General features: G+C 39.3%; 2 protein-coding genes across 3 annotated transcripts; one reads left to right on the top strand and one right to left on the bottom strand.

Annotated features, from left to right (window-relative positions):
- Nucleotides 1–1,043: 1,043 nt before the first annotated feature.
- adat1 (adenosine deaminase tRNA specific 1) lies at nucleotides 1,044–13,532 on the top strand. 2 transcript variants are annotated; one of them, XM_063899967.1, is made up of 9 exons: nucleotides 1,044–1,343; nucleotides 2,826–2,894; nucleotides 3,185–3,239; nucleotides 3,436–3,566; nucleotides 4,796–5,387; nucleotides 8,194–8,339; nucleotides 9,880–9,979; nucleotides 10,215–10,301; nucleotides 12,736–13,532. In XM_063899967.1, exons 1-9 carry the CDS (start codon nucleotides 1,160–1,162, stop codon nucleotides 12,866–12,868), a joined length of 1,497 nt encoding a protein of 498 aa, XP_063756037.1. In that variant the 5' UTR covers nucleotides 1,044–1,159; the 3' UTR covers nucleotides 12,869–13,532. The 2 variants fall into 2 exon arrangements, with proteins under 2 accessions (XP_063756037.1, XP_063756045.1); XM_063899975.1 differs by lacking the exon at nucleotides 2,826–2,894.
- A 22-nt stretch (nucleotides 13,533–13,554) lies between these two features.
- gabarapl2 (GABA(A) receptor-associated protein like 2) lies at nucleotides 13,555–23,491 on the bottom strand. Its single transcript, XM_063900020.1, has 4 exons — nucleotides 23,269–23,491; nucleotides 20,820–20,875; nucleotides 19,744–19,916; nucleotides 13,555–16,110 (listed from the first exon to the last, which is right to left on the bottom strand). Exons 1-4 carry the CDS (start codon nucleotides 23,300–23,302, stop codon nucleotides 15,996–15,998), a joined length of 378 nt encoding a protein of 125 aa, XP_063756090.1. The 5' UTR covers nucleotides 23,303–23,491; the 3' UTR covers nucleotides 13,555–15,995.
- Nucleotides 23,492–23,894: the final 403 nt, after the last annotated feature.

The raw sequence follows: 23,894 nt of genomic DNA, 5'->3' as shown, positions 1-23,894 counted from the left end.
AAACCAGCAGCTTTTTCCACACGGCACACACTTTGGTTTGGATGGCAGGATGTAATAATAGAAAATATAGATGTGGCCCCTTCAAAAAATCTTTTCATTTCACTCACATTGACTGCAATCTGCAGCTTCAGGCCAGATGTACCAGGTCAGCATAGTGTGGAAACAGGATAAGGTTCATGTGACCTTCCTCAAAAACATGTTTTGCTTTTGAATATGCCAATGCAAAAAATAACAATTGTTTTATTCACAATTCTGCTGTTAAAATTGTTGATACGTTTTCTAAAATAAGATGAGAACACATTATTGAAAAAAAAAGTGTAAATCTGCAGCTCAATGGTGTTCTCCCTGCATGTGGTCAGCAGCTCTAACAGAGCCATGCAGAGTGAAGAGGGGTCCTGAAGAGGTGAGCACAGAGAAGCTCCCTCTGACAGATGGAGAGGGTACTGGGAACGAGATCTTCAGCCAGTGTCAGCTTAGGTTGTCCGTAGAAGAATGACGCCAGTTTGGAGCAAATTCAGTTTCCACTTTTGCGTAAGAGATGTGACAGTATGATCCAACGAGCACAAAGAGCCTCGGTTTTTTCTCAGGCTGTGCTGCAGCTTACAGCAGCGACAGTGTTAGGAAGTGATGTGGAGTCAATTCTTGTGCAGGAAGTATATGAAGGTAATGTAAAAAATACACATTGTATTCAACGTTTGAAATTGTTGTGCACTTTACCATTCATTTGATCAAAAAAACATCTGTATCATTAAAAACCTCATATTAATTATGCAACTGTTAAAATATAAACACGTTTTTAAAGTAAAAGAATTATCCTATTTATTTCATAAAGAGCAGCAAGTAATACAATAATAAAAAAACTATATTTTATTTGACGTGCTCAGTCACTTTAACTAATATAATATCTACTATAATTGTTTTTGTTTGCTTTACTACTGGGATACTAAAACTGTGCTTACTAATACCGTGCTGTTCATATGAATGTTGTTATTGAGGACTTTTATTTTGAAATCATTCGCTTGGTTCGGCCCGGAAGTGACCTCTGCGTTTTCTCGAGATGCTTTCAAGCAACCCGGTTGGGTCCAAGTATTGTGGTATATTGTGCATGTGCCACAGTGACTTTTAAATAAATGCCAATTACACATCAATTATAATTCTAATGCCCGTGTGCCTCCCCTCACACGCCCCTGCCCGGGTTAACATGGTGGACGCGGACGAAATCGCCAAGTTGTGCTACGAGCGTTTCCAGCAGCTGCCCCGGAGAGGGAAGCCTGAGCCGGGCAGAGAGTGGACCCTGCTGGCCGCGGTGCTCAGAATCACCGGGAGGGCTAACTCTGACACAGGTTGGATAACATAAAACTATATTACATGTTCTCTTCATGTCAAACATGATCTGTAACCGGAGAGAAACCATTGTTTTCTTCCTCAACTCAATATCGTCTTCCGTTCATCAATGAAACACGAGAACGAATGACGGCTGTAGAGCCCTGCACTTACCCGGGGAGAGGTACTGTTAAAGTAAAGTGAAAGTACTCAAGTAATAGTACAAAAGTATTAGCATCAAAACATACTTAAAGTACCAATGGTAAGTACTCTTAATAATTAATTTAATAATATCTCTTATTAAAGAGTTGATTATATTTACCATCATTAATCCAGAGCTGTAAAGTAACTAAAGGGATTAGATAATGTAGTGGAGTAAAAGTACAAAGTAGCAACAAATTGAATAAAGTAAAGTACAAGTTCCTCAAAATGTGTCTTAAGTAAGTTACTTTAAACCACTGGTTACAGATAAAATAATAATGATAATAATAATAATAATAATAATAATAATAATAATAATAATAATAATGATAATAATGATAATAATGATAGTAGTAGCAGTAGTAGTAGTAGTAGTAGTAGTAGTAGTAGTAGTAGTAGTAGTAATAATAATAGTAGTGATAATAATAATAGTAATAATAATAGTAGTGATAATAATAATAATAATAATAATAATAATAATAATAATAATAATAGTAGTAGTAGTAGTAGTAGTAGTAGTAGTAGTAGTAATAATGATAATAATAGTAATAGTAGTAATAATAATAATAATGATAATAAAGCTTTATTTATAAAGCACTTTTCATACAGCAGGTGCAGCTCAAAGTGCTTCACTAAATGGCACATTTGTGGTGCCAACAATTAATTCATTAACTAACTGCGGTGATTCCTATTAAGAAAAAGAACATCCACATTTTCTGGAAAACTCTGTCTGAATGAACATCTACTGTATACCCTGAGGCATCCCAGGTTCAGCCTTCAGCCTTACAATAGACCCCGGAAGGGACAGGCTAATAATATATATCATATCATTGGTTTTTAATAAGTGATGCATTAATGTGTCTATCATTTTAATTTTGCAGCTGGTAACAGATGAGATAATATTGATAACATTTCATACTGCTAGATATCTCCATCCATAACAGTCATCAAAGTGTATTATTTAATGTACTGTTTGTGTTAATATTATAAACCTGCAAAAGTAACCAATAACTAATGTTTGGAAATAGTTGTTGTGGAGTAAAAAGTACGATATTTGCTGCCTAAATGTAGAGAAGTAGAAGTTTAAAGTTTGCACAAAATGAAAATGTACTTTCCACCTCTGCCTATGCTTGTACTGAAACCGATATCATGGTCCCTTTATATCCGGAACACACCGCACAGGAACACACTGAATAAACAACATGTTTTCCTATAATTTAGAGAACATATTCTCAAAAGGATATGAAAATGTGAAGCACGTGTAAAGACGGAATATGTTTTTTTTCTTTTTTCTCTAACAGTTGAGAAGGAGTTTGTTTCTATGGGAACTGGGACCAAATGTATCGGACAGACAGCTATGAGTCCCTCTGGTATGTTCTACTGGGATGTCTGTGTCTTTTTCTATGTCTGAAATAGGGACAGAAAATGTATTTTGGCAGGACAAATAAAGTTGTCCCCACAGGATATGGTCTTTATATATTTTTTTACAATCACCCTGTTGCAGTCCAAGGTGAGGATTGATTCAAAGCTTCACTTCACATTTACATTTACTGTTGGAAATATCTGTTGGTATCCTCAGTATACAACAAATATATTCTCAATCTGTGGAGCATTCATGAAGTCATGATGAACAATGATTATTATTCTGTCTTTTATTCAGGTGAAATACTGAATGACAGCCATGCAGAAGTCATTGCAAGAAGGGGGTGTATCAGGTGTGTATTTGCTCCACATGTGTGTGTCTCTTTCTTTTCTTTCTTAGTCAGTTGTTTTTTTATATATATTATTTCAAATATTTATACAAACAGTTTATTTTTGACTGTGTGTGTGTGTGTGTGTGTGTGTGTGTGTGTGTGTGTGTGTGTGTGTGTGTGTGTGTGTGTGTGTGTGTGTGTGTGTGTGTCTGTGTAGGTACCTGACCCAGGAGCTGCACAGGGCTGTGAGTGGGGGGGGCAGCGCGGTGTTCTGTCAGGCGGAGGAGCAGGGGAAGTGGAGGCTCAAACCTGGAGTCTCCTTCCTCTTCTTCAGCAGCCACACTCCCTGTGAGTCCAGCATGCTCCACATGAGTTCATTTAACACGGCCAGATCAAAGCTTTATTTATTCCTGTAGGGATAGTCCTGTGTCAGAGCAGTAAGAGAGAGAGGGGAAACACAGGATAGGGAAGGTTCCAGTACACACTGGGATATGAAGGATAACAAATAGAACATGTAAGTAACACAATACATTAAAACAGAATGAGGTCAAATTGCTCAAATGATGTGAGTAATTATCAATATTATAAATATATATGTGTTCGCCTGAGGATGACAGAATTTATTTTGAGGCAAGCTATCAGCATACAGCTTCGGAAAAAATGAAGAGACCACTCCACATTGTTCTTAAATCTTTATCTCTACATGTATGGCAGCCATTCCAGTGTCTGTTGGATTCCAACACAGAGAAATGTTGTCAGTAGTTTATAGAATACTATAAAAAAATTAAATCATTTAACTCAAAGACAAAGCTATAAATAATAAACCAGAGAAAATGATAGCGCTGAAGTGGTCTCTTCATTGTTTCCGCGGCTGCATGTACAGGGATGTCACATGGATGTACGAATAGTAATGACACCAGTACAAAAGAAAAATCAAGACGGAAATGTTATCACCCACACTGAAAAGTAGTCTGCACGTCTCTGGACATCAGAAAAGAATTATTTCAAGTCTCGGTGACCATGAGGAAAAAATAAAATATTTCAAAGCACCAAAATCAACATGTATTTACAATATTAACAAAAAAAGCCATGGCGCTTTAATCTCAAAGTTAGTTGTGCCGTTCCTCAAAACACTTTCTGTCAGAAACTAGCCAGAGGACCCCAGTACACGTTCTACACCTTTTTTTTGTACAAAAAGAAAAGGTTTTATTCAGCCCCAACAACAGCCTCTGATTAGTCAACAGACATAATGCTTGATAAGATCTATAACCTCTAACTCCCAGAACATCTAAATGTACTTCCAACATGGATAAATGTTCATCAAAGACATCCACTCTTTGTTTATACACTTCGTGAAATTCAAAAAATCTAAAGGTTTTTCTGGAATAGATTCCAAATCGCCTGAAAATGGAACAAACAAGCGGCAAAATGTGTGATGAAGGTGTGGCGCTGTATCCCAAAACTTCCCGCCTTCACTAAAGTATAGCCCAACTCAGCCAGTGGTGTGTTCAGGGAACAGTTTCAGTGTGAGACCAGTAGAATATATTTATAAAGTGTGAAACCTTGTGTGTTTCCAGGTGGTGACGCCGCCATTATGGCCATGAATGGCAGCCAGTCTCAGCCCTGCCCCCCCATCACAGCCGCACACAGCCCCGAAGAACAGAAAGGAAGAGGAGATCAGAAGAGACAAGCTGATGAATCGAGGGAAGCAAAACACCTCAAACGTCCCCGTCAGGAGGAGCAGGGGACACATCTGGAGGACAGAGGAGCCAGAACACCCCCCCTTCTTTCAACTTCCTGTGAAACTGAAGATGCATCTCAGCCCGCAAAAGAACCTGGGGAGATGAAAATCCCCCTCGACAGCGCAGGACTGTGTCCACACATCCCAGACATCCACAGGACGGGGGCCAAGTGTGTCTCCGGGGGTCCAGCTGACCCTCTGCTCCCCGGGGAGGGTTATCACAGGACAGGGCTGCTCCGGCTGAAGCCGGGGCGGGGGGAGCCCACCCTGTCCCTCTCCTGCAGCGACAAGCTGGCCCGCTGGGGGGTGCTGGGTTTCCAGGGCGCTCTGCTGTCCCACTACTTACAAGAGGGGATCTACTTCAGTACCGTGGTGGTGGGGGGGTGTCCGTACAGCCAGGAGGCCATGCACAGAGCTCTGGTTACCAGGTAAGATCTGCACATTAATACAAATCAATTTGAAGGAAATACCTTCAACTGTTGGTGGGACACATCAGAGACTTTGAAGACCCTACCTGGGCTCTGGGGGTGCTGTCATTCGATTTAAAGGTCTCCTATTATGCTATATCTGAACTAGGGATGCAAATTATTGATTAATTCATTAATCATTAGTTGACTGATCTTATCGATCGACTTTCGATTAATTGATAAGCGGCGTGTTTCAATAGGGCCTTTAAAAATATCAGCTAGGCCTAGTTAAAACACTGAGTTCAAAAAGTATATATTATATTATATTATATTATATATTCCTCAAGTAATTATGCATTAGGAAAAGAAAGCAGACATGTTTTTATGGTATAACAAAATACATTCTTTAATGACTGGCTCAGTTCTTGCATTTGAAACATTAGACATATTTTAAAAAATTTAAAAAGAATAGAAGAAATTAAATAGAGAGCCAAACAGAATATTATTGAGCCTATAGATTATGAAGAAACTGCATCTAGGCTATTAATTAGGAAATCCTCAACTGAAACATTTTCTGCCTTAATTTGTATAGGTTTACAGCAAAATAGAATGAAACGTTCACAGGGTCCCTGGACACAACATAAAACCTTACAGGGCCTCAAACCAGAACAATCAAATAACGTAATGATCAAATGATGTTACCCTTTCCTGTCTGAAATGTGGCAAATTACTATACAGCTCATATCACAACTGGACCTATATATTTTTGTTCATGAAAATTAGCATGTTAACGTGGTCAGGGGTAAGGCGTGTGCGCAGTCTATTTACAGTGAGGCCAGCTGCTGAAAATAGACGCTCAGATGGGACTGATGTGCCTGGCTACACAAATACCGTTTTGCTAGTTTTGCCAGCGTCGGAAACCTCCCTTCATTCACTTTCCACCAGCATGTGGGGTTCGACTCAAGAAATGCAGGAGGGTCCTTAAAGTAAATCTCCACTCCGCATTACACAGAGAACATTTGACTTCTTTGCCTGAATTAACAACGTTGAAATGGTCCCACACCGCACTTCTTTTCACCCGCTTCATTTTGTTTTTCAAGTTACTACAGTAGCGCCCTCTAGCGATTAATCGTGATTAATACATTTTGTTCGAGCAACCTCTTGATCGACAATTAATCTAAAGTCGATTAATCATTTGCATCCCTAATTTGAACAATATATTGTAGGGCCATATCTATACAAAACATGTCTGAAGTGTTTTGCTCAAAATAGCAAACAGATCCCCCATTGTAGCATGCCTCATCCCCCTCTATTTCAGCCCTGTTCCTGAAGTGCTGATTCTGTGACTGTAGCTTTAAATGAACTAGCTGCTGCTGGCCACGCCCCTTTGGAGCTGCTGCTGGCCACGCCCCTTTGGAGCTGCTGCTGGCCACGCCCCCTTGGAGCGTCATGATCTCGCCTCTGAAGAGAGTTTTGGGGATGATAGGGTGGGACGCTGCCAGGAATTCAATATAAAGCCAGCCCACATTTCCCTTATTACGTCATGACTGAAGCAAATCTGGATCAGCTCGTTTGTACCCCCGTTTTTAGAGATATGGGTAAGGAGGAAAACAGAGAAGGTTGTATTTTCTGACACTTTGTGAGTCTCCTTACACACCGGGGACACATATTTATGTATAGAAGACAACAAAAAGTGCATTTTGCATAATAGGGGACATTTAACTATTCAAAACGCACTAATTATTTAACACTGTTTCAGTCACGACTTGATTGGAAAAAAGACATGTCAGATATTTATTTCCTTTTTAAACCACATACAAGTGTAGCTTTACCCCATCACCGGGGTAAAGTCACATGTTCTTAGCCTAATAAAGAATTTGTTGTGAGGATGCCATATTTCAAGCTGTACTCATTTATTTTCTTGTCAACAGGAAACGGTAAACACTTTGAGTACAGCTGCAGATAATACAGTTCAGTCAGACAACTCACATGTTTCATTAATATGTTTATTAGAATGAGGATGTAGTTTGAGTTTGGCCAAACTCAGAGAGACGCGGGGAGAGCTGGAACTTTGATGGCAAACACTGAAGGTTTATTCTGAAGTTAACGGCCGGAGAATTGACAAGACATTTGCTGCAGCCACGAGTTGACACAGCGGTTGCCCGACCAATTCTGAAGATCTCTACTACAACACGAGGTTTTAATTAGTTCAGAATGGGTAATCGTCATTTATCATCAGCGAGACTAGACAAATATGGACCCTGAATCTAACTAAAGCTGTCTCACATTGGAAAAGAATGTAGGTCAGGGAACCTACGTTCCAGATAAGAAGGGCTTCTAGACGTCCCTGAACAGTAAACTATATCATGGCAGCTTGTGCTCGGTCATAGACTGGCATCAACAAAGCGCCCAAGCTGCCCCTCCTTAAGGGAGATTACAGAAACCCCAAGCCCGAAGAACTCTGCCGTGGGAACGCAGACAGAGGAAGGAGAAAATGATGAACTGTGTCAAAGGTTAAACACCCAAATATTCCCTAACACTGTGGAGTGAGGTAATACTTAGACATTAGACCCATTATTCATATAAAACTATATATTAATGCACCTTAAAACCAGGGGTGCAGCTTTCATGCTTCTCTTGAGGATCATTCAGAGCGGTTAAATAAAGTTTCTCTTTTATTTGTTTTCTCCTTATTTTATTGCGCCCTTTTTTAACAGCAATAACCTGCTCCCTCAGGGATGAAATCATTTTAGTGTCTTTCCTTCAGTGTGAGGGAGGCAGCAGACTCTCTGAACATTCAACCCTCCACCCCCCCCCCACCCCCCAGGTGTTCCTGTGTGTCAGATCTTCCTGCAGGTTTCTTCGTCCGCCCCCCCCAGCTGCTCCAGTCCAGCCTGGAGTTCCCCTTCAGCCTGGCCCAGGCGGAGCTGCACCACCAGGCAGGACAGGGACGCATCTCCCCCTGTGGAGCAGGTAGGTTCAACACACACACACACATACACACACACACACACACACATTCTAGTCTGAATGAAAAGAACTGGCACCAATGCTGTGTTTGTGGGGAACGCAGTCACTGATTGGCTGAGGGCCTGGTTGGCTTTGTCTGATCCAAAATGTGTTGAACAAATCATAATTTCATAAAGTGCACAAAAATATCAGAATAATCCAGCTAAAGTGGCGATCATCACAAATCCAACGACCCCCTCTCCCACACACACACACACACACCTCACAGGGAACAGCTGATTATATGAGTGCCGCCTAACTCATCCAACCCATTGCGATCACAGGTGCTTATGACATCATTAAGGGTCTGTTCCATTTGAGTGTCCCAGTGAGCTGACAGAGAGTCAGACTGCACAGTAATACATTTATTTTGTCAGGCTTAGGTTAATAAGAACCGCACGCTCAGAAAGGTCACAGCTCCAATGAAAAGAATGAATGCAAGGCACCAGACCCCCACTTTGCTCCCCCAGTGCTGTACAATAGCTGCCCACTGCAGCTAATACTAGAATGGGTTAAAAGCAAAGCCTACATGTGGCTGTGTGTGCAGACCTTTATTGTATAGAGAGAATTTAAAATCAAAACTTGTGCAAGATCTGCTTTTTTCTTGATTTTTGAGAAAAAGTTTGCGCACTTAAACACACCAACATTAATTTCAATGTAGATCACAGGTACATTGTGAAATTCTAAAGTTTGTTATGGGCCATTACATGGAAGAGTGCCTTTCTTAAATCATCATAGTATGTACAGTGCAAAATGATCTCCTCCACCCTTACACTCAGTCACGTTCCCTGCAGTCCTCTGACAAGTACCTGCTGGCCACTCCCCGCACCAGATTGCAAACTTTTGGGGACAGGGCCTTCTCTGCCAATGCTCCCACACTCTGGAACAGTCTACCACTCCACATCCGCTCTGCTCAATCACTGCCCATGTTCAAAAAGCACCTCAAAACATTTCTCTGCACTAAGTCCTTTGATCCCTAACCCCCACTCCCCTTTTCCCCTCCCTAATTGTAAAGCGACCTTGGGTACCATGAAAGGCGCTATATAAGTTGAAGTTATTACGATTATTATTAAAAGAAAAAGAGAAGGGATAGATAATGATCCTAAATTGGGAAGTTATTTTGTTGCAGCAGCAAAGTTCGCAGGCATTACAATCTTTAAATCCTTAAAGGTGGAAGAAAGTATAAACATCATAAAATTAACTAAAATAACAAAACCAATAAACAGCAGCAAGTCTATGTACATATCTACAGTATACAGGAGCTGGGCCACAAGAATACTCAATATAAAATGTTCTAGACTGTTCCACAATACATTACAGTAGCAGGAAACATAGACACATAGGTAGTATATAAATACAAAGGGAAGTGTATAAATTACAGTTGTGTAAGTAGCAGTTGTGCCAACATGTTCATGGCTGTTCATGGTTCTGGAGGGTAGGAACCACAACTTTGGAGCGTGTAAGTATTTTTATTTATCTCCAGTAAATATAACCTGTGTTTCAGCCATCAGCTGGTGTAATGTACCCGAGCAGCCACTAGATGTCACCGCCAATGGCTACAAACACGGAGTCACAAGGAAGGCCATTGGCACGGCTAAAGCCAGGTACACTCACACCTTCAGACACTATGAGGAAGTAAATGAGAAGTAATGCATTACTGAATACTGTCACTGAAGATCCATCAAGTAGAGCAATGTGTGTGTGTGTGTGTGTGTGTGTGTGTGTGTGTGTGTGTGTGTGTGTGTGTGTGTGTGTGTGTGTGTGTGTGTGTGTGTGTGTGTGTGTGTGTGTGTGTGTGTGTGTGTGTGTGTGTGTGTGTGCATGCGTGCGTGTGTGTAGGTCTCTGCTGTGTAAGCTGGAGCTCTTCCACTCCTTCCTGTCTCTGGTAGCAGCCACTGAGCCTGCAGCACTCCCCCCCTCCCTCAGGTAACACACAACCACTGTTTCATATCTGACTCACTCAAACAGCTTCAGCCTGAAACTCTAATGAAGATTTCCCAGCAATGCTCTGGCTTTTCTCCATGAGAGCTTTGGGTAACTCTCCTCTGCTGCTTCAGCCTGTGGGGGGAAACCAGCAGCACGTGTTTCTGAGTCCCAGTCCCTTAGACAAAGTGCAGCAGGCTTTAACTCTGATTTAACCGGAGACCTGCGTGTCTGCCCCTGAGGGACCTTCATGTTTTCTCGTTGACATGAATATTGTTGTATAAGCTCGTGCTGTCCCATGTATTCATTTCCAAACAGTTTCACATAGCTTGTCGAGTAACATAAAGATGTGTATTTGTGCTGTGACATTTACTCCTTGAATTTTGTCTGTTTTGGTGTGTGTGTGTGTGAGGGGGGGGGGGGACACTGATGGCTGACAGTCTCCAAAAGGAAGAACAGTGAACTCTCTGTTTATCAGCATTTCAGCAAATAACCTGATCCCAGCCCAGCCTGTCCTACACACGCACACACACACACACACACACACACACACACACACACACACACACACACACACACACACACACACACACACACACACAGTTTCCGGGATTTATTACCCTTTGTCTATCAAGGCGGTTCCAGGGCTGGTTGAAAGTCACTGCCCGATTGTGAACCAGGTTTTAGTGTTTCGCTGCTGCGGCGCTGGCTCTTGGCCCTGAAAACTGTTTCAACTCAATCAGCAAGTTGTTGCCCGAAAAGCGCCGAAAGCCGAGAGCTGCGTGCATCAGAAGCTTTAGCTCTGAGATCACAGGCTACAGCTCAACCACACACATTATATATGAAACACCATAAACCTAGACATATATTACTCATAATTGTCCATGCTTTGCCATCATTGTGGTAGCAACAATGTGTTATTCATGGTGAATAATGAATATGCCATGTCTGCAGGGATCATTTTCCTTACTTATACAGCTCAAGAAAAAATTAATCAAGTGTCTGTTGAATTCCAACACAGAGAAATGTTTTCAGTAGTTTATAGAATAAAATAAAATACATTTAAAAATCATTTACCTCAAAGACATACCTTTAAAAAGTAAAACCAGGGAAACTGATTATTCTGCAGTGGTCTCTGAATTTTTTCGTTAAAAAGTATTATTTAGTTGGTTGGCTTTAACTTGTTATTTATTAGTCAGACCAGCGTCTTTGGCTTGGCTAACATCATCCATGTATTACAAAAAACTTCACATCAAACCTTTATTCAGAAATCAGAATCCGGTTTAAAGGTTTACGCATACGAGGAGTTTGCCTTTGTGTATATGGTGCAGACATATACACAGTTAAAGAAGATTAAAGGTAAGAAAAACAACCAAAAAATGAAATCAAAAGAATTATAAGGAACTATTTTTTTTAAAACTTTAAAACGTTAAGATATAGAAAAATGATTTACATGAATCTGGATATACCAAAAAACTACCTTCACTATACTATTGCACAGTAAAGTACGTTTTAGGGCGCTATTTTGCCAAACATTGCTAGTGAAAACCAAAAACTATATTTATTTTATGGGGGAATATGCATCAGGGAATGTTACAGGTGAGACAGGTGGATTACTACCTACAGGCAGCAGCTGGAGTTAGGAAACAGGAGGAGGAGGAGATGCTTCATGCAAACACTAACCCCTATTGTCATACTATTAGCTACGTCACTCTGGAGAACAGAGTTTTTCATTTGGCAGCTCAAGCGTCCCAGTAACACGACAGTGACAAAGGTAACTTGATCCCCAACTGCTGTGAATTCAGACATCAGTTTCACTGTAATCAGACTAATCCTGTGACTTAAGAGAAACCTGCTTACTTTAGATCCATATATCAGTGTTATCAACATTTTATGGGGATTTTACATTTATTAGATTTAACCCAGGTGTAATTTACAAATACAAAACACCTCACATCAAAGAATGAGCAAAAGAAAAATGGTTTTCACCATTTGTTAGTGTGAGTTCATTGTTGGTTTACTTATTTGAGAGTTTTATTGATGATAAAGAAAACACCAGACTCCTTATTTGGTAAAAACAGCTGAACGTTATTCAATACAATAGTTTTAATAACAGTTTAAAAAGCCAACCTCAACATTCCCCTCTGTTAATATTCTCTATATCTCTATGTAACACTGTAAATGTCTCTGCTGCGGGGCTAATACAGGAATTCTGCAACTAAACGTGTGCATACATTAAGGGCCTACAAACCTATAATAAACATTTCCCAATCATTTCCCTCTGACAAACTGTATATTGTGCATCATCACAAACACCATTGCTTACCTTATACGTACCAGAAGTGACTTTAGTTTGAATGAACTGAAGCAGGGAGATGGGTTTATATGATCAAAGCATCATCTTCTCCTCCTCTCATCTTTCTCCCTCTTGTTTCAGGGGAGCAGAGCTGCACACGTACTGGGACTACAAGCAGGCGGCGCAGAGTTACCAGCAGGCCTGGCAGCAACTCCAAAGCCAGGCCTTCCCTCTGTGGCCCCGCACAGACAGGGGCCTCCTGCTGTTCCACTGAAGGCCTTCTCCTGAAACACTCTGCAGCTGAAGTGTCCTTCTCAAGCTCCAATCTGTGGGGTCTGCTTTGGATAAGAATTGTTGGACTCTTCTTAGTCCCTGATGTCACTGCATGCAGCAGCAGGTCGCTCTGCTGTCACACTGTTCAGCAGGGGGGGGGGTGACCCGGCTCCGTGTCCTCGGATGAAGCTTAGTTTCACAGTGTGAGACATGTTGTGACTGCAGCTGGCTGGCTCTCATGTTCTCAAAAACACAGCTGGACGTACCTGTCCTCAAGTGGAAAATCTTCTGGGTTCAACTTCCTTTTTTTATGGTCTTATTGGTCTGAACTAGCCAGCCAAAGATTTACACATCACATCAGTTTGTCATGTTTGTATTAACAATTTTCTGTTGTGTTCCTTGCAGAGCAATTAAAGGACAGGGTTTGTGTTTTGATTTCAGCTTTTGTAACGTCTGACAAATCTACACACATCTGCTGTGACAGAGGGGGTTTTATCTTGTGCGGATTGTAAAGCCCCCACAGATTTGTGAAATTGTCCGTAACAAATAAACTTCACTGGACTTGTTTTGTGTTTTGTCATCACAATTTGACAGGTTTGTAAAACATTGCTCTATATCACTGAACAGTCACATTTTTCAATAAAATAAAAAATATTCCTTTTTTAATAAAACAGAAACACATGACGATTCGTGTATCATTTATTTTTATTGGTCAGCTCTTCCAGCTACCTTACCTTGGTCAAATATTTAAAATGTCTTTAAGTAATATTTAACCAACATACAACACTGAAGAAATAAAACAATACAGAATAGTATAGCAATATATTACACATCTACATACTGTGTTTAAAGCCTGAATCAGCTCATGGTGCACATTTATGAATACTTTTATGGGTCAAGTCAAGGATGGAAAAATGCCTGATGACTTTGACTCTGATTCAGCACCAAAAACTACAGATAAGGTCATGAGGCTCAAACACTCATAAAGCAAAACACATGAGCAACACTTTACTTGAAGCATTTAAAACGTGAATAAAGCTGCAGTACATTTCACCCATGAACACAGTGTTCATTAAGTATCAAGTTTAATCATTAACACGTGGAAAACACTTTCTATTCACTATTATTTCCACTGAGCCCTGTGTGCTTTAATTATTAACATATAAAAAGATATAATGGGCATGTTTCCAGTCTGGGATTAATAAAGTAAATCTTATGTTATGTACCTAGGTGTGGCTCACAGTGTATTTGCAGTTTTTCTGTTAAACACAAATTTACCTTATTCAAGGCCAAGCAATCAAGCAATGTGTGTGTGTGTGTGGGGGGGGGGGTGTTGTTCCACTGCTATATACTGACTGACTCAATGTCTTGCCTGCTTCCTCTGGGACATAACATTTTTCAGAATACCGAAAAAGAACTAAAGAGGAATGACTAATGCATTGCCATTAGCTTTTTATCCGTCCACTTTTTGATAATGACTGCGTGGCTCAAGCTGTGAGAAAGGAAAAAAAAAGGAAAACATACTAAACAACAAAATAGATGAAATACCATAACGTGTTTAAAGCTGGGCAAGCCTGACACATTGAATATTACAAGACATAAGTGGTTTTTTTCTAGCACTAAAAGTTGTCTATGTAGCATCTAGCAGACATTGAGCAACATTCATTTGAAGTCATGTTGGAGCCTCCTGAAGAACTGAAGAACAATCGCCTACTAACTTTTACTCAAAACTCAACAACGTTTAATTCTCCTAGCCGCTAATTGTGCTGTTATCAGCTAAGCGGGTGCCGCACAGTGGCTCTGCCACAACTTTTTCATTTAGCCCTCCATATCTGTAGAAGGATGACGACTGCTGGGCTTAACGATGTTGGGTTCATGAAGTCTTTTTGTTGTCTCAAAATCAATGCCACTGGTTAAAAAAAAAAGACAACTAGAAGCTAACACCCAAATGCTGTAAATATTATCACTTTGAGTAAGAGTTGTGTTTGACAAATTAAAGTGACAATGTGAGGGGGGGTGTAGAAACCTCTTACTTATGTAGGGCTAGACAATTGGTGTAGGCGGAGAACATGTAAAGTGCATTGTACTAGAGGTTCCGCTTGAGTTTTCCTGTAAGTGGGATGAGAACACTAAAACACATCATACTTCAAGTAAAGTGTTAATTTCTTCAGCGGGTCACTGAGGTTCATGGCTTGCTGTTGGCATCATGAGTATGAATCCCGTTCGGGGCTAACCAACATCTGACATAATGCATTAAAATACATAAGAGCCAGGCTTGGAAGCACTCTGTAACACTGCTGGTCCCTGGCCCTCAGGGGGGGACACTTTAAACAGGCTGCCTCTCTGCTAGCAGACATCCATTATCATTCACCAGCTAAATAGCATTAGCTGCTTATAGCTGTTCTTATAGCCAATCATAGCGCTGCGGCATTCTAGTTAAATACTTCATTTTTTATACACGATACAATAAGCCATACAAATACATCCATAACGTGGTTAATGATTCTAGTCACATGGTTATAGAGTTTCTTGCTAACTTCAGCTTCAACACAAATATCTGTGAAAGCAAAGCCAGACCTTACCAAAATGTAGCATGATGTGTAATGAGTGAAGATTGGCATGTACTTATCAATGATATTTAATGTTAATGATATTTAATGTGCCTACAGGGTGCATTATTTATTTTTAACGGCAGTGTTACAGATATTTCTCTCCACAACTGATCCTGAAACAGTAACCATGGCTGAAGACCAATCATGTCTTGACACTGATGATTATCTGAGCCTTCCAAAAATACAAGTGTGTTACTTCATTGTTGATCATTGTAGCATATTGGTGTAGGTTAATTTTCGCCATAAAATGTATATTTTCTAGTATCAAAAAATTGACCATCAATAACTATGCCAAGTGTGCAGGTGCGTTACTTGAGTATCACAGGAAAAAGCTTGTATTTGTAACATTTTGCATCAGTATATGTAGGGCCCTAGTATGTGTGTGTGTGTGTGTGTGTGTGTGTGTGTGTGTGTGTGTGTGTGTGTGTGTGTGTGTGTGTGTGTGTGTGTGTGTGTGTGTGTGTGTGTGTGTGTGTGTTTGTGTGTGTCTCTGAGTAACTGGTATTCAGTGAAGTATTAACCCCGTGTTGTATAAAAGGCTTTGTAACCAAAGGTGTTCTCTCCGCTGTAGGCCACATACAGGAAGCCGTCCTCATCCTTCTCCTTGTCGTACAGCTGGCCCATAGTCAGACTGCAACACAGCAGGAAGCACAACAGTTAGATCTGCAGTATCTAAGGACCAAACATATTCTAAAAGCAAAGCAGAAACATTTGAGGTAAAAAAAAAAAAGTAAAAGAGGCCTAATCGATCCAAAATGGTGCTTCAAATGAGGCTTGTTCAGTCTAGAAGAACAACACATAGACTCAAAAATATTTAAATATTATAACTGTAATTTCTTTCTTGGCATAATTCATCATGCTAAGCATTAGAGCACAACCAGCAAATCAGTGAGTGACATTAACAGTTTAGCTCATCTCAGATTTACAGGCGACAGTGGAGGAAATGAATCAGAATCAGAATTAGCGGGAAAATTAGTGTTACATCAAAAGTGGCATAGCAGGTAAAAAAATACTTAAAAAACTCCCTGCTATTCTGAGCTAGCATGTTGTTGGCTAAATGTATATGTCAGCAAATTTATACCAGAAATGCCAAATGTACTAAAAGCTTAAAATGATGTATAAACAACCATATTATATTATGTCAGCTTATATACGTTATTAACAGTTTAAATTGTCAAGATATTATTTTTGGCAATATTTTTATTTTGCTGACATTTCTAAAAATGCACACATTAGTATAACTGAAAAGTTATTTCCCTGTGTATTTAAACAATAGCAGCTTCCCCACTAAAAGGTCCATTATCAAACAGTGTTTAAACACTGGCTTACAGAACATTTAAAAGCTATAAATAATATGTCTCACAATTTGAAGCACAATTTCAAATGTACCTGTTTTTAGGTATTAGGATTAGATTTTCTCATTGAAAAAACCAAAAGCATTAGTTGCTCCAACATACATGATCGTCATGCTTCAGCAACACACACACACACACAACCTTATATGGAGCCAAACCTCTAGTTTTGACATGATATTGTGTTATATGGTATTATATTATTCTAATTGTGTTACATGTTCTGACATAAGTGTTTTTCAAATAACTGCATTATATTTAGCTAAAACTTGCATCTAATTTTATTTTAGTCACCACACATCCTTTATTAAAAGTATGGTGAAAAGTATCCATATAGGGCCATTGCATCGCTCTCTCTCTTTCTTTGTATTAAATCCATCTGGGAGCAGGCCTCTCTAAGCCGGCTTCAGAGCCCTCTGCTTCCCTCTTGAATCTATTTCCATTATTAGCATGAAACTAAAAAGGTAAATATGTCAACTGAATGGCATCCAGCTCAAACAATGAAAAACATATTGAACTTTAAATTGAGTGATTTAGTAACCTGTGTGCTTAATCACAGGGGGTCACGGGGCTGATATCATCAGAGGGTGTCCGGATTTGACAGGTATTAGGTTGCTTCTGAGTTTCGTGCTTTGGATTTGCAAAACCTGAGCCGTGCAGGGCAGCTTGATGCATAAAGAAAATAAAACCATCTGAAGACGACATCACAGTTTGGTGTGTCCAGGTTTGCTCTGTCCTGCTCGTGACCACACCCAGAAAGAGAAAGCTGGATAATCGTTCAAGCAGTGAGTTTACTGATCCTCCCTAAGTGGAACCCAGCTTCAACAACAGAAGCATGATCAATACAACACAGAAGACGGGTCAGGTCAGATTCCATGACAATAGCTGAGTAAACACTGAAATGGAGTGTATTGATCAATATCATAAAGAGAGAAGGTTCCTCCTCTTTCTCAGGGAGATTGGTTACACACATACACCATGAGGTCTAAATGCATGTGTTGATTCAACTGTAAATCATTTAGGAAGAGTCCGAGAAGTGTTTCCTATATTCCTTTAATTTCCTATAATCTGTCTATCCTCATTGAGGGGTAGACGAAAGATTGGTAGCAATACAAAAACAGAACCTTAACCTTCAAAAAGGGAGACATAATGCAGGACTCTTGTTATAGACTCCATTATTTGTTGCTTGGTGTATAACTGAGTATCTAATAAACTGGTAAATGACTAAACATCAATCAGTCCAGCTTAATCTTACGTTCCGTTATTGTATATTTAATCATATTTACATGTACATAGAATTCTGCATTATTTTCAACATTCCTTGCATAATTCAGCTTATTTACTTTTCTGACATGTATATTCTTCACTTTTAGACTGGTCCAACAACATAACCAGCACTATTTCATTATAATTCAAACTAGTCTGTACTATTTTGCACTATTTTTTAGGATTATTTTTATTTTCTTATTTTGTCTTGTCTCCTTTTACAATACATACATTTTACAAAACATTGTTGGAGGAGCTCGGGATCTAAGATTTCCATTGCCATAACTACACTGTAGATACATTACTACACTGTAGATACTGAGCACATGATAATACCTTGAACCTTGATATATTGTGCCTATATATTTATTCTAACACTTAAATTTTGCAACAACAGCGATACAAGGGCAAGGCAGGCACAAATACAAAAAACTCAACAGAGCAATAGCATGAAGGCGGATGGTCTTGTATCATGATTTACTCCAAAGCATAGATTTACTTTCATTTTATTATTAAGATTTGACCCTGTTATAAATGTGTTCTCTGTATAGTCTCACTTGTTGTTCTTTGTTGTTTTTTTACAAGGGCGAGCGGCTGAGATGGTTTAAGTCCAGGAACCAGCCTATGGTGACCCATAACCTGCTATCCACCCTTACAAAACATGACAGGGAGGAGGCAGCCCTTTCCGTACTTAACAGGTTGAGAAAGCCCTCCAGCCATTTCTTTAAGTTGAAACAGATGGACTTTCTGATTTTCCAAATCATTGGTATAAGGCGTGTGCATATTTGTAATTATTTATTGGTTTGGGTGTCAGAGTCCTTTATTTGTCCAGTTTTGCTAAACCTGCACACTCTGAAACCAGAACAGACCAGCTACCTGCAATTATTTCGCAAGTCCTCTGATATATATCCTGTCTAAAAAGTCACACGTTGTAATAAGTGCCTTATTACGTTTGGTTTTCCATTTTGTATCACACTCCCAACCGAGGAAACCTCTCTTATACTGGCTGCGCTAGATCCTATGATGGAGAGCACATTCATCACGATCAGTGCCAGACTTACACAATAAAAAAACTCCTAGCAGCTGATTATGCTCTGCAATATTAGTTAATGCCGGTTTACCTCCTTAAAACCAGGAATACTACACATTGGTTTCATTTTTACTTTTAGACAGAACTTACCTGGCCAACCACTAACCTTCTTTACTCACATTACCTGAGTTGCCTCACTTAAAAGTAATCTAACAGCACAACCTCTCCCTTCTGTCCTACGCAGACAACACAAACATGGTCTTCCCCTGAGACAGACCTGGTGTTGAGGGCCGGCCCTGGGGGGGAAGGATTTTGGCCCTCCAAGTGATTTTTGTTAAGAGAGGAAGGTGTAGTCATGGTTTCTTGGTAAATAGTCATCTCGGTTTCAGTTCAATTTAAGGTGTATTTACAGAGCTCAATTTATCTAGTTTGATCTATTCATGCAATAAGTATTTTAATAACCCAGAAGTATACCATCTATAATAATCAAACCCTTTGGTACTGTGGTGAACAAGTTGGTTTTAGTGCTTCATGCCAGATAGGATATAGATATATGAAGAGCAAAGGGAAATATTTCTGCCCTCATTCCAGCTGCAGGATGTAGGGGTGCTCTCACCTGGATTGGGGCACGGTTTTGTCGACGAAGAGGAAGATGGCTTTCTCCGAAGGCAGTTGGATACGTTTCCTGATGATCCACATGAACTGGGCCACTGTGATGTCAGAGGGCACCAGGTACTTCCTCTTATCGATGTCCACAATCTGAGAGCCAGAAACTTTCTCCACGATCACCTGGAGCACAGACATTCACAGTATAATAATCCAGAGTGAGTTTTACAGCCACCTTCAGACTGTATATAGAAGCATTATCATCCACAAAGAAGCTCTGGGTGTGTGTTTACGCAGGCAGTTAAACACCTTAATATGTTATCAAATCCACCACACACACTTTTCAAAGGTGTGTGTGATTTACTGTACACCAGTGTAAGATATATTTACATCTGTATGTAGTGTTCCATCAGCAACATATCAACAATAGCAAAGGGCTTTAAAGACTATTTCTTTGGAGTTTATAACGTATGATGTTGATATTGCATAGGATGTTATGATTTGTATATACAGCATGTTATTTGTATTCCCCAAAATGTAATCTGTTGGATGTTTCTCTGTTGAACATTGAGACCAGGGTTACAGCTTCAATTTAGTTTAGTTTACTTGGAAATATTTTAAATTTGATTACAAAATATAGAAAGATGTCAAATACATTTCATTAACTACATTTTTATTTATTTAAATACATATAAAAGGCTCTTTTAATGTTGCTGTAGTGTTTGGTATTTTTTCAATTTCACAATATAATATTATAGTTTTTAAAACAATATATCTTAATTAGTTAAATACATCTCCTCTTCTTTTTGTTCTTCTGGGAGCAGGATCATTAAACGTATCTAATCTTATCCTAAAATCAAACTTGTTGAATGGACCTATCTTAAGTTGCCAATTTTCTAACGTTACCTTAAAGCTACTAGAATTTGAAAAAAGAAAAATTGCAAATATGCAGGTTTCATTGGTAACTTATTCTCCTCTTTCCCTCCCTAACTGTCACACACTCACCCACTCACTAACATATTGATTCTGTCACTCTCTCGGCACCCATAACCTCCCAAAGCTTAAACCCTCCTCCGCACTACTCACCGGTACTCTGTCCGGATATTTGTTGCGTATTTTGGCTGACTCCACACATCGGTGCTCTGAGGGAGAGACAGGAAACAAACAGGAAGTCAGGATTAAAGGGATGAGTGAGGCCTCTTGGGAGCCTCCAAGACTGACGCAGTGCTCCATGAGCAACACCAAGCACAGCATTAACAGCAGCCTGGCCAAACAAAGGAGAGGATGCTTTGTACAGGATGCAAATTTACACCAAGTGTGGATAATTTTATTCATCTATTTCCAGAACACCTCTGCTTAGTGTGCAGCAGCTGATCAGTAGTGTAAGAAGTACTCAGATATTGTACTCGAGTGAAAATAGAACTACTACAGTGTACAAATACTCAGTTACAAGTAATAGTCAAGCCTTTAAAATCTTACTTAAGTGAAATTGCAAAGTATCAGCTTCAAAATATACTTGAAGAACCAAAAGTACTAATTGTGCATTGTAGCTTAATTCGGAATCATATACTGTATATTAAATGACTGGATTATGTTTATTGATGCGTTGATGTGTTCATCACATCTGGTAAAGGTGAAAGTCATTTGAATTGCTTTACACACTCTAAAAACTGAAACATTGACTTTAATTAGGTGTATTATGTCGACATATTCCACACAACTGTATTAGGTTAGTTGAAAGCAATAATATTCATTTTAAATACAAAATATGAGGTTCAACTTAATATTATTGATTTCAACTAACCTAATACAGTTATGGGAAATTTGTTGACATAATACATTTAATTAAAGTCAACGTTTCTGTTTTTTTAAGCGTAAACTACTGATGAATTCTTAACTTATAATTATATCATAGTTTGTTCAGATGTTTCGTAACTAATGTTGTCAGATAAATGAAGTTGAGTAAACAGAACAATATTGGCATACAAAACGTAGTGGAGTAGAAGCAAAAGTGGCACAAAATAAAATATTCAAGTTAAGTAATAAGTACCTCCAAATCTTACGTAAGTACAATACTTGAGTAATTGTAGTATATTTCAATACATGACACCACAGCAGCTGGTGCAGCAGGCAGACACTGAACAGGCCACATAGAGGAGGGTGGGTGATGGCTGATAAGATGTGGCGGATCCATTTAGGTTCAACACTTCGCAGGCCTTCATTAGCCCAGATAAGAGGCCTAATTTTGGAAACACCTCTACCAGACCAGAGTCTCTTTAAAAAGGAGAAGTTATCTGAAGAGGATCTGAACCAAGAGGGACTATGAGACAAAAATAAAGTCTGGAGTTGCAAAACAATCTACCCCAGCTGTCTGACAACTGGTTGAACTTTTAAGAAATGTTGGTAACTGAATATTCCCCCTTAAAATGTTCAGCAAGAGGAAACATTACAAGCTGTAGATCAAATACTTTTCAAACCCTTGTAAACTCTATGTAGTACACCGCAGTGGTGTAAAGTAACTAAGTACATTTACTCAAGTAATGTAATGAAGTATTATTTTGAGGTACTTGCACTTCAGTGTTTCAGTATTTACTCCACCACATTTCAAAGGTAAATGGTGTACTTTTACTTCACTACATGTATTTAATCCCTTCAGTTACTTTATAGTTTTGGATTACTGATGGTAAATATAATCAGCCCTTAAATCAGACTTTAGTTCACCTGGAGTAAACTCAGCAGCTACCCTGCAGTATACAAAGCCATTCAAACTAGCTGCACCTTTACCAGCTCTGAGAACACTTTAATGATCAATCATTATAAAACATATCAGAGATATTATTCTGAAATGGACCAATCAAACAATGACTACTTTTACTATTTGGTATATTTGTATGCTAATATTTGTACTTGCAATTTGACTGTTCCTACATTCGGGTACTCCCTTGATTTAAGTACAAGCTCCTAGTACTTCTCCCACCTCTGCTACACTGTCACAACTAATTTCAAACAAATGTCTTTTTTTAATTTCTCCTGCTTTACATGTTCTCTAACTTTCTCAAAATCAGAGCAGTAGGACGGTACCATGCAGTGTGAAGCAATGCAAAAAGTTACAATTCAAATATAGTTTAGAGTAAAAGTGCTTTGTGGAATAGGTTATTTTAGGCGAATTAACTTACAGTAATAGCAATTATCTATCAATATAATGTACAAATCGACACTTAATTGTCACAAGCTAATATAGAAATTGGCAAAGAACTGTCTCCATGCAAAAGAAAGGCACGTTTCATGAGCTCAAAACAGCTGACTAATTTATAAAAGGTGAACCCGATGTTGACAGCGGTCATTTGACTTTAAATAAAGGATTTGTTGCTAGTCATGCAACTTTAGGCCTTGTGGATCATTCATCTGCTTTGAGAAGCATGCATCGCTGCACCAGTGTGGAATGATATGGCAGAATAGCATAGAGAGCAAAACAGAAAGGGCGCATGACATGACAAGAGCATCTCTTGTTTCATAATAATCCAATCCCCTTTACCGAGGGAATGGTCCTCTTTAAACATCCATTTCATCTTTGCTGGATCCCTGCACTGAGGCGTGATGGTAGAGTCGATAGGCAGGCTTCTATATTAGCGGGTAGTTTCGGCGTAATGTCCAAAAATCCAGACGAAAGCGATCAAAACAGAACGTCAACAATTTCTCTGCCCGAAGCTTGCAACTGTCCGTCTAGCTGTGCGGTGACGTCACTGTGACAGAGGGTGGTGATAATAATGCTGCCTTCAAGTTCTCCAGGAAAGAATTAGCATCAGTCATAAACCATAATTTAAAGTAAACAATGCAGAAAGTACATGAAGAGCCCAGCAGGGGTACATGTAAAAGTAGTTATTTTCCAATGTAAAAGTAGCCATTCTAAAGTGTAGGAAAGCTCCGTTACAAGTAAATATCCTGTTCAAAATGTACTTAAAAGGGGAAAGGGGGCCGAGGCTGCATACTACCCTAACAACTGCTCCACTCGGTGAAAATAACTACAGAAACTGACCAAAGTAGTTGAATAGCTACCATTCATATCTCTTATATTAAATAAAAACACATTTATATCACTGACACTACAAAGGTAGCTAATGTTGGCTATCTGAATAACAAATAGTGTTCCTGTTCATCCGA

This window comes from Eleginops maclovinus, chromosome 2, assembly GCF_036324505.1.
Source record: "Eleginops maclovinus isolate JMC-PN-2008 ecotype Puerto Natales chromosome 2, JC_Emac_rtc_rv5, whole genome shotgun sequence".
NCBI classification, from domain to species: domain Eukaryota; kingdom Metazoa; phylum Chordata; class Actinopteri; order Perciformes; family Eleginopidae; genus Eleginops; species Eleginops maclovinus.
The sequence above is the reverse complement of the archived record's forward strand: the minus strand, read 5'-3'. Positions and strand labels throughout refer to the sequence as shown.